The 13,903-nt window shown below is 39.8% G+C and overlaps 1 protein-coding gene across 1 annotated transcript; it reads left to right on the top strand.

Annotated features, from left to right (window-relative positions):
- The first annotated feature begins 171 nt into the window (after positions 1-171).
- Positions 172-10,470, top strand: LOC131763393 (histone H2B type 1-N). The gene is made up of 2 exons (XM_059075530.2): positions 172-670; positions 7,140-10,470. The coding sequence occupies exon 1, from the start codon at positions 267-269 to the stop codon at positions 645-647; it is 381 nt and encodes a 126-aa protein (XP_058931513.1). The 5' UTR covers positions 172-266; the 3' UTR covers positions 648-670; positions 7,140-10,470.
- The last annotated feature ends 3,433 nt before the right edge of the window (positions 10,471-13,903 follow it).

Genomic DNA, 13,903 nt, shown 5'->3' with positions numbered 1-13,903 from the left:
CCCTAATTATAGTTTTCACTGGGCGCGAAAATGAAGGTGTACCATTGGCTAAAACTAGTTTTACTTAACCCAATGAAATCGGAGTTTGAAATACACTTATTTTGATTGGAGAAAACTGTTACGTGACGTTTCCAGGATTCAGCACCAATCAGACGTTCGATTTTACTCACTGCCTCCTTTGTTTAAGAAGCTGTGAAGGAAGAGGACTCAGCCTCGTTTTCATTCTTCCTGTTATTTTTGAACCGTTTGGCAGTTAACTCCGCACCATGCCTGAACCCTCCAAGTCTGCTCCGGCCCCGAAGAAGGGCTCCAAGAAGGCGGTGACTAAGGCTCAGAAGAAGGACGGCAAGAAGCGAAAGCGCAGCCGCAAGGAGAGCTACTCCGTGTACGTGTACAAGGTGCTGAAGCAGGTCCACCCGGACACCGGCATCTCGTCCAAGGCCATGGGCATCATGAATTCGTTCGTTAACGACATCTTCGAGCGCATCGCGGGCGAGGCGTCGCGCCTGGCGCATTACAACAAGCGCTCGACCATCACGTCGAGGGAGATCCAGACGGCCGTACGCCTGCTGCTGCCCGGCGAGCTGGCCAAGCACGCCGTGTCCGAGGGCACTAAGGCCGTCACCAAGTACACCAGCTCCAAATGAGCCAGGCCGCAGCGGAGCGAGCGGTAAGGCTAGGCCCACACCCCAAAGGCTCTTTTCAGAGCCACTCAATCATCTGAAGAGAAGTGGCACTCACTTTACACAGCAGGTGTTTCTTATTTGATGCAAAGTAATAAGTTCCGCGGTTCTTTTTGTGTGTTTGTGTGTGTCTTTAAATAACAGAGATTTATTTTCTCGCAGTTCTGGCAGCTAGAGGGCCAAGATTTGCTGTCAGCAGGGGTGGTTTATTCTGAGGCTTCTCTCTTTGGTTTGCAGATGGTCATCTTTTCTGTCTTCATTTGGTCTTACTTCTGTTCGCGTTTCCTCATTTTCATCTTGTTAGAAATTACTTCCACTACAATGTAGGTGGCACTGCAGCAATACTCGAGACATTTTTATGTTTTTATGTCGAGAAGGGTGAGGTTCATTATCAGACAAACGTAGTGAAGAAGGCAAAACGCACTTTGTCCCAAAGGAAAATCCGCTCGCCTTTAAGTTTGAACCGGCAAAAGATTTTGCTAACAAAGGCTTGAGCGCTCCATCCTAATTTTAACCTGACTAATGAATCGCTTGGCACACAGTAAGAAAGGTACAAATCGTTATATTCACTTATGTTTTCTTTGGGGAGGGGTACTGGCTCTCCTCCCCTTTCCCTGGGTTTGTCAAATATTAAGTTAGAAAAGCAGAGGAAAAACAAATGTAAGTGAGAATCCAATTCAGATGATCGCACACATCAACCAGGTGCCACGTTTAACGATAGCCAATCCAGACGCTGCGCGCGCAGTTTGAAGTTTACCAACGGTGTCCCTCGTGAGTCTATCCTAATTGGGAGATTTCTGGGCCACGCGGCTTTGTTGGAATAACTGCCATTTTCTCCACTCCCTAATTTCTCTGAGTGAAATTCCTCTGTATGGGAGGGATTAGGTCCTACTCCTGCCTTTACTGTGAGGATCCTCCATATTTTCTTTCTTTCTGGATGTCACTTGCATTTACTGTTTCTCTATTAATCGGAATAAATTTTTTAAAAATAGAGAAGGGCTGTTCCCCTATCCTCAGTTCGGGAAACTAAAATCCATCTCTTCATTTTAGGCCCTTAGGAATGAATGGCATATTTAAAACTATTTTAGTCTTTACAGGGAATCAGCATGGAAATGCTTCCCAAAAAAGTATGTTATTCTACAAAGTGACCACTTGATGCAAAAATTACCGTTTGTTCATATTGCATATGAAAATACATAGGTGATCTAATATGTTTAATTTGCAGTATGCCAAGACAAATGAGTGACTAGTCATGAAAAGTCTCTTAAGGACTAAAGTCCTGCGATGGGGAAACTGAATCTTTGCTTAAGGGCTTACACTCAGAATTAATAAGTATGACCTACATCTTTTCAAAGTGTATTATATTATTTTTTTCTAGGTGATTTATAATTTTAAATTTATGAGTTTTATATAAAAGAATAATTTTAATGTAGGTTATAATAAAACAGAGACAAAGCATTTCCCAGAGGATTTCCTCATGTGCTTAGAATGAAGAAAAATATCCATTAATAAATTAAGGGTTTTTTTTAATATGTTTTAATTCTTTAAAAAAATGACTTTTTATATCGTGTCTGCTTTAATTGTGAAAATAATACAGGATATAAAATTGAGAGTGTAGGCATGGCCCATTCATGAATAAAATGATAAATGTTCAATGATGACAACTTTCTAAAGTCCTTGCACATGTCCAAGGGAAAAAAAAAGAAAACTATAAAGTTACACCTCATTTAATACTAGGAATATGTATATGTGATGTGACTCTGGAGTTGCACCTAAAATATAGCTCAAATATATCAGTGTCTTTTACTAGTTGGTTCTTGTGGAACAGTGTTTTGAGAATATGAACTGTATAAAAATATCCCACTCAAATTTGGGACGTGACATTGTATAAATGTAACACTGGACTTTTAAAAAATAATTTTTTAAGAAATATTTTATGTGCATAACATTGCTAAGTTAATTTAATTTTATTTTTTGCCTTATTTTCCTCATGTGTGGAATGAGACCAACAAATACTACCTCAGATGCTCATTGTATTTATTTATTTTTGACTGTGTTGGGTCTTTGTTGCTGCGCGAGGTCTTTCTGTAGTTGCGGCCAGAGGGGGCCACTCCTTGCTTCGGTGCGCCGGCCTATCACTGCAGGGGCCTCTCCTGCTACGGAGCATGGGCTCTAGGAGCGCGGGCTTCAGTAGTTGTGGCATGCGGGATCAGTAGTTGTGGCTCACAGGCTCTCGAGCGCAAGCTCAGTAGTGTGGTGCGTGGAATTAGTCGCTCCGCGGCGTGTGGGATCTTCCCGGACCAGGGCTAGACCCCCTGTGCCCTGCATTGGCAGGCAGATAATCACTGTGCCACCAGGGAAGCCCTTAAAAAATAATTATTGATATTAATTTGATTGTATTAATTTGATTGTAGCTTCGTTTTAATTTACTCTTTCTTCCCCAACATTTTAAACTGATATCTTGAAAATAAACTAGTGAAATATTAAGATAACTCTGTATGTTTTAATGTATTTGTATTTGGCCAAATAGCTGTATTTGACCAAAAATCTTAAGAAATTGAAATTCAATGCTGCCTGCAATTAAAATAATTTTACCTTAATATGAGTGTGTGCATGTATGTATATGTACATATATTTATGCATATACATATAACATACACATAAAATATGTTTTATTTATACACACATTACTAAAATATGTTATATTTTAATTTTTCCAACATTCTTACTCCAAGAGGGTGACAAAAAATATAAAAGCATTGACTGTCTAGTGTCTGATTATTTTAGGCTCTTGATACAGAACGGCAGTGAGATGGAGAGTATAGAGCCAAACCTTTGAGATTTTTAGCTATACCATTCCATTAGCCAGGATACACTGTATACATGCATACATATATATTAAGTTTAATTTCTATTATATTTTTATTATATTCAATGGAATTAATAGAATAATCAGAAAGTGGAAAGTGTTGGAAAAATTAAAATTGCATTTTCTTTTAAAATAACTGGTGTACAGATGATAATGACTGGGAGAATCATTTGGAACAATGCATTGCAAAAAGAAAACATAGTAAGAGTATCCTCATGTTTATGAACTGTGGACTATATTAATTCTTCCAAAAGCTCAAAGTGAAATATTAAAATTACTAATGTATTATGTGTATCTTAGAAATATATACCTGGATAAAAGTCCATTGTATGCTTTATAGAATTTTTAATAATACTGTTTTTTAAACACATTGTTTAGATAGGCAGCCCAAAATCTAGTAAATTAACCTTGGTGAGGTGATGTTTTATATGGCAGAGAAGAGTGAAGCTATCAGCTCAAGAAGTGAGTTTGATTGAAAAAAAAAATTATTTGGGGACAAGATAAAGGACTTTCTGTGAAAAGAGTAACAGGCACTTAGCCTTTAAAAACAGGGTTTTTATTCTGTCATCATAGTGTTCTCAAAGTCATCTGGTGCAGCCAGGTGCATCATGCAAAACAGTCTAACATAAACCCTGGTATGGAGATTTCCACCTCTATTCAAGAAACTAAATTCCGTGAAGAGGAACTGATTGCAAGTTTTGAGACAAGGGAAATTCTGATGGGTCTAGAACACCATGCTGACTGAAAGCAAGGATGATCTCCCATGTTTGGAGTAACAATAAAGAGAGTTAAGATGAGAGTGGCAAGAAAGCCTGAAAGAATCCCCACGGTGTAAGTAGTGCTAACTTGAGAATTAAAACTAAACAAACAGAACAGTTGTAGTTGCTTACTGGAATAGATTCAGCATAGAAAAAGCCATGAATCCATGATAATAAGCAATTGGAACAAATACTACGATGAGCTGAATAAGAAGTTTACCTGGTGTGTCTCACTATTCATCTTTTCCCAAGTCTTTGTGCCCTATGTCACTGAGATGAGCATCTTCTTCTCCAGAAAGTGCCTGGCTTTGCAGCCTTAAGGTTCTGTTGTACTTATATTAGGGGAAACTCTACCTCCTGCAATGCTATAGTATCAAGTCTCAAAAAAGAGCTCCCTAAGAAACTCGCTGATGATTTGTTCAATAAAATTTCAGGAGAGCAAATTGCATTTTAATGATTGCCATTGTTGGAAATCAATCCAAACACTAATTTCCAAGGCATTCTCAAATTGTCCTGTGTACCAGCTTCTGCCAGAGCCATCCCCAACACTACCATCAACAATGTGGTTACTAAATAAATAAATAAAATGTTAGCTTTCTCTTTGTCCTAAAGGCAGTGATTCTCAAAATGTGGTCTGGGGATCCCTGGGGGTCCCTGAGATCCTTTTAATGGGTCTGTGAAGCTAAAATTATTTTCACAATTATCCTGAAACTTATTTAAAAGATACTTGCAAAATACAGAGCAGTGCTAATCTTCTTACTAATTTTTTAATTTTGAAAAATATAGCTATCTTCATAAAATATGTATGTTGAAAAGGGTTTATTGTAATTTTTAAATGAATTAATAAAACAAATATTCTTTCAGTTTTAACTTCTAATAAGGTAAATATCAATAGTAGTAACCTACAGAAACACAAATTCTTTGGATCCTCAATACTTTTAAAACGTGCATGGGTTGAAAACTTTGAGAACTGCTGCCTTAATAATTATGTTACACTGGGACTGTTTGATTTACTGTTTTTCAAATTATTTGGAAATAATTTCCTGTGTACTTATGCTACCATCTGAATACACAGATCCATTTGTTTCATTTTGCTGTTATATTTAGGGATTTGGCTTTTAAAAATTTAACCTTATCCGTACATAAAATATTTTTACGTAGTTCCAAGGTCAAATCAAGGTGTGTTCAAAGAGGTCTTTCTCCTTTAGCCTATAGCCTCTCTCATCTTATAAGTAACAATTTTTAATGTTGTGATTTAACTTCCCATTATTTGTTAATTAAAAGCATACATTTGTGTATTCTTAGTTCCCCTCCATTATATTTTTTAATATTTATTTTATATTTATTTGGCCGCCTCGGGTTTTAGTTGCAGCATGCGGGATCTTTCGTTGCGGCGCGCAGGCTTCCCTCTAGTTGCAGCATGCAGGTTTTCTCTCTCTACTTGTGGCGCACAGCCTCCAGAGCGCGTGGGCTCTGTAGTTGTGGCGTGGGTTCCAGAGCGCGTGGGCTCTGTAGTTTGCAGCACGCGGGCTCTCTAGTTGAAGCGTGCAAGCTCAGTAGTTGTGGCGTGCCAGCTTAGTTGCCCTTTGGCATGTGGGATCTTTAGTTCCTTGACCAGGGATGGAACCAGCTTCCTCTGCATTAGAAGGCGGATTCTTTACCACTAGAACACCAGGGAAGTCCCAGTACCCCACTACTAGATAAACAGTAACATCTTACACATAATTTTCTCTACCTTGGGTTTTTTTTGTTTTTGTTTTTTTTCCTTTAAAATATATATCCTGAAGATCATTCCACAATAGTATATGGAGATTTTCTTCCTTTCTTATTTTCTAGAGGCCTAGTACCCTGGGCTTTCCTCTTTTTCTGATTCTTAGCTTTGTAATTCATTTTCTTGCTAGCTGCCTGACCCTTCAATCAGATGTTTTCTAGTTGTTCTAAGCATCAGTGTTTATCTGAGTTGCCTAGTCTACTATTACTGGACATAGGATCAAGGTATAGTATTTGTTAAAATGTGTTTGTTTGGGTTTTTTTGAGGTACGCGGGCCTCTCACTGTTGTGGCCTCTCCCATTGCGGAGCACAGGCTCCGGACGCGCAGGCTCAGCGGCCATGGCTCACAGGCCTAGACGCTCCACGGCATGTGGGATCTTCCCAGACCGGGGCACGAACCCCTGTGCCCTGCCTCGGCAGGCCTACTCTCAACCACTGCACCACCAGGAAAGCCCCTAAAATGTTTTTTTAAATGTCAACCCATAAATTACTCTAGGACTTCCAATCCTTAAAATCTTTAAAATGCAGTTGTGTAAAATTGATATGGGTCACTGCAGGCATACCCTGTGGTCCAGTGATAACTCAAGTTCTTGCTAACAGTGCTCAAGTTAGCACATCAGTTGCCATAGTGGGTTAGTTGTTCATGATCAAAGAAGTGAGATGGTAAATTGAATGTAAATAAATACTAGTCACAGGACCAGAGGAAGAGACTAAACACTGTATTGTTGGTTCAAGAAATCAGGTTTATAAATTTGAAGACATCAATAACTTTTGTGAAGTGTCTGTGAAGCCCAAAATTTAAACACACAAAGATTAACTGCAATACCTTATCAGTAAATGGTACTAGGATATACCTTAAAAAGTATAGGTTATATTTGAGTCAAATCTCTTGAAGTTTAGGCATTTCATTCTGGCTCCATTTTTTTGCAGTGTCCACACCAAAGAGCTTAACATTCAAACACCTACACCTCACTGTCAAGGACATTTTTATCAAAGCTACCATCTCTTCAGTCACATCTTTTTTTTCCTTGAACTTTCACTTATGCCTTGTTTTCCAGAACTACATCCATCACTTTGTGCTTGAGAGGGATGCTTCTGAAGTCATCAGAACAATTAACCTTATCAGAGTACGCAGAATGACATCTACTATGGATTCTCCGCTTCTAGCATCCTGACAGTCCTCGGATACATTTTTGTTGGATCCAAAATCTCGGTGGAGGGAAATCCCTGAACAACATCCTGACTTCTTAAGGTGGGATGCTTATCTCCTTAGGCTACATCAGACTGTAGTTGTTGTTTACTTCAAGCCTAGTGTTAAATTTTCACAGTGGCCACACCATGGAACATAGACCTCTACAAACCACAAACTATGACTTTCAATAATTTTTCAGTTGTAATTTGGTGGAGTTAAGAAATATAGAAGAATATATACCATTCATCTGCACCGTGCCCTGCTGCTCCAGTGTCCTGGACCTCAGTCCATCCTATGTAGGAAGATGATAGCCTGCCTTAGAACTTTAAGGACACTCTCATTCCATACCTATTTTCTAGATGAACAGACTGATGCACAGAGAAGGGGAGTATTTTGTCTAAATAGCTAGAGGATCAATGACAGAATCAGTTTATAAACCTCATTATAGTGGCCATCAGTGTACAAATGATAGATTTTGTAGTCTTTTGTTATCGTCAAACTAAATTCTTTCAAAACAAATAGAGATGACCCATTCATATTTGTTTTAATAGTGAAAAAGATGCCATTCTTTTTTTTTTTTTTTTTTTTTTTTTTTTTTTTTGCGGTATGCGGGCCTCTCCCGTTGCGGAGCACAGGCTCTGGACGCGCAGGCCTAGCGGCCATGGCTCACGGGCTTAGTTGCTCCGCGGCATGTGGGATCTTCCCGGACCAGGGCACGAACCCGTGTCTCCTGCATCGGCAGGCGGATTCTCAACCACTGCGCCACCAGGGAAGCCCCGCCATTCTTTATTTGGGAAAAAAAAAAAAAGTTTCTCCCTCTTGTTCCCAAGAACAGGAAAAAAAAAAAGGGGGGGCAATTTTTTTTTTTTTTTTTTCTTGGAGAATACTGGTCAAATTCTCTTTGGAGGGTCCTATAGCTCTACCCTATCATCATCGTACAATTAACAACTTTTGCCTTTCCTGTGGGAAACAAGCATGTATAGCAAAGTCTGCCTGTTGATTATAGTACTGAAATTAAGACAAACTAAACTCCGTCTGTAACTTTTCCAGAAGACAGTGTTTGAAAATTGCAACTTATACTCACACAATGCTTGCAGACACCCTGTATTTCAATTGTTGGAAATATGTGCCACCAAGGAGCAGAGAGAAACCTGCCCACTGAAATTGCGCCACGTGAAACATGTAGTTGTTGTTATATCTCTTATCTGACCATTATTTCTGCCTTGAAAGCAGTAATGAAATAGACAAGAAGAGGCCTCTCCCTGAAGCAGCAGCCCCCCTGGGAAGACCCTTTATACTCATTCTCCCAAAGGGTCAGCAATCCAGGTTTGCCCAAGTGAAAGGCTAAAGTATCACTGTGGATGAGACCTGAATGCTGTTTAATTATTTGCAATAGATACAATGTAGTTTTTAAAGTTGACATTTAAACATTAACCTATCCTTATTCTTAGTTTCTTTTGTCCTCCTCATTCCAAAGAGCCAAAACTACGCTAAGTCCGGGGATGGTAGTCATACACCCCTGATTTCTCTTTTTTTTCGGTACGCGGTCCTCTCACTGTTGTGGCCTCTCCCGTTGCGGAGCACGGGCTCCGGACGCACAGGCTCAGCGGCTATGGCTCACGGGCCCAGCCGCTCCGCGGCATGTGGGATCTTCCCGGACCGGGGCACGAACCCGTGTTCCCTGCATCGGCAGGCGGACTCCCAACCACTGCGCCACCGAGGAAGCCCTACACCTCTCCTTTCTATTGGCTGTTCTATTTAAAGGAAGGCAGCTATTTTGGGGAGAATTTTATCCGCCTCCCTGCCACCTCGCTGAACCCTCAGAATGTAACCATATTTAGGGATAGAGTCTTTAAAGAGGTAATTAAATTAAAATGAGGGCCTTGGAAAGTGGGTAGGTCCTACTCCAATATGTCTAGTGTCCTTTTAAGAAGAGGAAATTTGGACATAGACAAGTACAGAGGGAACACATGTGAAGCTAGAGGGGGAAAGATGGCTGTCTACAAGCTAAGGAGAGAGGCCTAGAACCCATCCTTCCCTCACAGCCCTCAGAAGGAAACAGCCCTGCTGGCACCTTGATCTCAGACTTCTAGACTCCATACAGTAAGAAAACAAATTTCTGTTTTTTCAGCCACCCAGACTGAGGTACCTTGTTATGACAGCTTTAGCAAACTAATAAAGCAGCCAATATGTTACTATATAATGTTACAATCCCAATCCTCTGTCTCTTTAGCTGTAGACCAAAGATACCACTACCACTTACCTCATTAGACTGGAAAAATAAATTAGATACTGCACAGTATCCAAAGATAGTACACACTTAATAAATGACAGCCAATAACTATTGTGATTTTTTTTCCCCTATATGCCAAAAGCAAGATGTAAGTGCCATACAGTTTACTGCTTAAGGGCAGATCCTTGAGTGAAGAGCCATGACATAAACTCTGACATTCAATAATCCCTCAAATGACAAAATATTAGAGCAAATGAAATGAAGAACTTCCAGATGTACTGGAGATAAGCAAGAGAAATACATGAATGGGAATAAAATGCTGAAAATAGCAAAAACAAATAGAGCACCAAAGGAAGGTCATTCTGATAATCTGAATTAATAAAGAACCTACTCTAAAGCAGCCTAAACAGGTGGAAGGAACATAGGCCCTGCAAAACCTTTTGTGACTGAAGTTCTGCCCAATACTTGTTAGCTGTTTATCTTGGATACTACTTCAGTGAACCTGTATGTATGATCAGGCCACACAATATGGCTGTGCTCTTGCTCTCTGTACATCCCCTGATCGAACAGTCCCTGCTTCACCTCACCCTACTCACAGGACTGACCTTTCCTCTTAATCATAGAGCTTATCAGTATCTGCTTAAGTGCTTGCCCCTGCTTCAACCAGAAATTTTTCTGATTCTTAGAACAGAACGGCTCCAGCATGCTGGGTTATTAAAGGGAAATATCTGCCCCCTTGATGGTTGTTAACCAAAGGGACAGTGAGAGATGTCCTCCTCTGCTGGTTTCCCTGGTAACTTATGAGCCCACCTGACATCAGTTCCCCCTATAATTGGTACACTGGTACCCCCCCACCCACCCAACCCCCACCATGAAGACTGTCTGTTGGTACGGAGTGGGGAGTCACTCTAGAACTTTGCTTCAGACGTGTAAGATCCCCTGTTCAATAAACCATTGATGTCTCTGTTGCTGTCTCCAGGCATTTTCTTTGGTCTCGAGGCTGGGCAATTACAGGACTTGCAGGCCTACAGGGTGCAGCCTAACACTGTGATTCTTCTGATTACTTGTAAAATGGAAATAATAATAAGGCCCCAGTTTTCTTAGAAGGATTTTATGAGATGATGTACCCTGCTTTCAAGTGTGTTCTTGGGACCCAGGTGAGGTGCACAAAAAAAAAGTTACTATGAAAAAGACAGTACATAGATTTTTTTTCTTTCAACAAAATAATTATTAAATAATATGAGAAATAAAAATAAGTATAATTTAATAAATGTTCCACTACAAAGTGAGCTTCCCTGGGTCATATAGCTTTATATTTCCTGAGTTAGACATATAACAGTGGCTCAATTAAATAGTACATTAATTAACCAGTATTTTCTCAGATCTGTACTAAGCATCACTGGAGGCATGGAAAATTATCATAAGTAGTATGTGGACTTTGGTGTTTAAAATGTTGAAACAGAGAGTGAAAATATCATTCTCTTTTCTACTCTCTCTAAATCTTTCTGATTAAGTAACTGGGAAAGCGTGAATTTGGTACTAGCAGATCTTTAAGGCCTTGCAAACACTTGTTAATCCTTGCCCCCTTCCCCAGTCTTTCAACTTCATAACAAAAAACAAGTTTCAGACTCAAAGTAGTAGGCAGCAAATAGCATATAATGGAAATTGAATAATATATACATGTATTTACATATTTACATATTGTTTTATAGTTGTATTCTGTTATGGTCAGAGGCAGGAATTTTCCACTATGGTTGTCTTTTAAAATACATTGATTTCATTTTTTCTTTTTTTTTTTTTCTTTTTTGGCTGAGCAGCCCTGCTTGCAGGATCTTAGTTCCCCGACCTGGGATCGAATCTGGGCCCACAGCAGTGAAAGTGCAGAGTCTTAACCACTGGACTGCCAGGGAATTCCCCTAAGGAAAATATATTTTTTTAATATTTAGTAAACAATAGTATAGATTGTACCCTGATACAGAAAAAAGAAAAATTCATAAAAGTGGAACTCAAATAACTGAAGTTTGAACAATACTGAATAAAGTAAGCAATGTCATAAACCAGTAAATGGCAAAATGGCACTATTGTTGTATTTTATACTTCTATATAAATTGTAGATCTATATATGTTATATAAATATATAAATTATATATTATAGCATTAATATAACTACTTATATATAATTGTATATATAAAATGTAATATAATTAATATTTATTATTATATCAAACTATTTAATATTAACTGCTATAGGAATTTGGAGGGAGTAATATTATCCTGGAATGTGGCAATCTGGGAAAGTTTCTTGGAAGAGGTATAACAAGATTTGACCTTGAAAGAAAGGATCGCTAAGGTTTCAGTTGGTATATTATCAGCTAAATATGTTGGGTAACACATTATTCCAAAATTGAACAGCTTAAAACAACAAACATTTATTACCTCATAGAGTTTCTTAGGGTCAGGAATCTGGGAGCAGCTTAGGTGGTAGTCCTATTCAAGATCTCTCACAAAGCTGCAATCAGGTCATCTAAACTTTAGATTCTAGGGCTTCCCTGGTGGCGCAGTGGTTGGGAGTCCGCCTGCCGATGCAGGGGACGCGGGTTCGTGCCCCGGTCCGGGAGGATCCCGCATGCCGCGGAGCAACAAAGCCCGTGAGCCATGGCCGCTGGGCCTGCGCGTCCGGAGCCTGTGCTCCGCAATGGGAGAGGCCACAACAGTGAGAGGCCCGCATACCGCAAAAAAAAAAATAAAATAAAATAAAAAAATAAAAATAAACTTTAGATTCTAAAGACTTGACTGGGACTGGAGCTTCTAAAGTCCAAGAAAAAACTTGTTTATAATGCTGTTGGCTGGAGGCCTCAGTACCTCACCATGTGGATATCTCTATAATGTTACTCATGACAAGGGCTGGCTTCCTTCCTCTGGAACAAGTGATCCAAGAGAGTGGGAGTAATCAAGATGGAAGTCTCTTATCGAATCTTGAAAGTGACATACCATTACTTCTGTCATATCCTGTTGACCATAATGCTGGAGCAATGTAGGAAGAGCACCAATATTAGAAGGTAGGGGTCGCTGGGTGCCATCTTAGAAGCTACTTCCCACAGTTGGCACAGAAGAGTGTGCCTCTCAATCCTCATAGCCATCAGCATTAGCTGGGGAATTTCAAATACCCCAGATGTCCAGGCCCCTCCTCTGATAAATTGAATCAGAATCTAGGGGCAAAGCTCTGCAGTAATATATTTTTTCAAAGTTCTACCAGCAAGCTTGATGCATGATTAAAATTGGGAACCACTGGACACAGGAGGAGTGAGAAACTAGGAATGTAAAAGTGAGAGTGGCCCTTTGATTATTACCTAGTTACATGGATAATGTACCATCAGAAGACATATGAGAGATTTCGCACTCTTGGCTTGAGACAAGGGTGGAAATGAGGCAAAAAACTAAAAAAGTTGGAGAAAGGTTAAGATTCAGGAGTGGACACATGTATTAAATAGTGGGTATGGGTTTGATGTTTGAAAGACAGCCTTATTTGTCAGTGGCTCTTGTTTGTGTGGTCCCTGGTGACCTCCAACTGGAAACAGATTCAAAATCAATGATTCTTCCACAGGAATTTGCTCAGTTCAGGAGGCTTTGGAGAAGAGGACTATTCTGGAACAAAAAGTAACTGTTCGGAGTAAAAGGCCTGGAGTTCCTATATCTGTAAGGAAGGGTCTGGTACTTCTCTGGGGTCCCTGATGCCCTGACTTGGCCTGGTAGTCCTCTCTGACCTCTCTGAGAGGTTTCAGCAAAGAAGTAAAATGACACTTCCACACAGAGCACCATGTCCATTGTCCTTTTGAAATCCAGGATCAGGGGTCAAAATGAATCACAGCTGATCACCCAAAACCCCCAGCTTTCTGCAGCTACTAAGAATTCGAAACGTATAAGAATGAAATCCAAAGCCATTATACTGTCATATAAGGTCCTACACATTCTGGAAGGCCCCGTTCCCAGCACCGTTTCCCACCTCCAGCTATTTTGCCACCTCAGTCCCAGTCACATTAACCACCTGCTGTCCCTTGTCTAACACCGGGTATTTCCCCCTTACCCCACATATACATTCGGGCCCTCTTGTTCCTGCTTTCTTCTGCCTAAAAGAATCTTCCCCCATGGCCTACTCCCTTGTCTCTTAATCTTTGTTAAAATTTCACCTTCTTGATGCACATTCTGTGATTATGTTATTTAAAATGGAACATACAAAACCATTCTTTATCTTCCTTTTCTGCTTTGTTTTCCTCCCAAATGTTTAATGTTCATTATCTTCTGACACTCTTTTTTTGTTGTTGTTTTTGTTATGTGCGTGTCTGTTCCCACATTAGAAAGTAAACTAAGTGTGCATGACTTCCTTTCTGTTTAGTTCA

Source organism: Kogia breviceps, chromosome 10 (assembly GCF_026419965.1).
Source record: "Kogia breviceps isolate mKogBre1 chromosome 10, mKogBre1 haplotype 1, whole genome shotgun sequence".
Taxonomy (NCBI): Eukaryota; Metazoa; Chordata; class Mammalia; order Artiodactyla; family Physeteridae; genus Kogia; species Kogia breviceps.
The sequence above is the reverse complement of the archived record's forward strand: the minus strand, read 5'-3'. Positions and strand labels throughout refer to the sequence as shown.

Coding starts and splice junctions, on each gene's coding strand:
- LOC131763393 (XM_059075530.2), top strand. CDS start 267: ATGCCTGAACCCTCCAAGTCTGCTCCGGCCCCGAAGAAGGGCTCCAAG.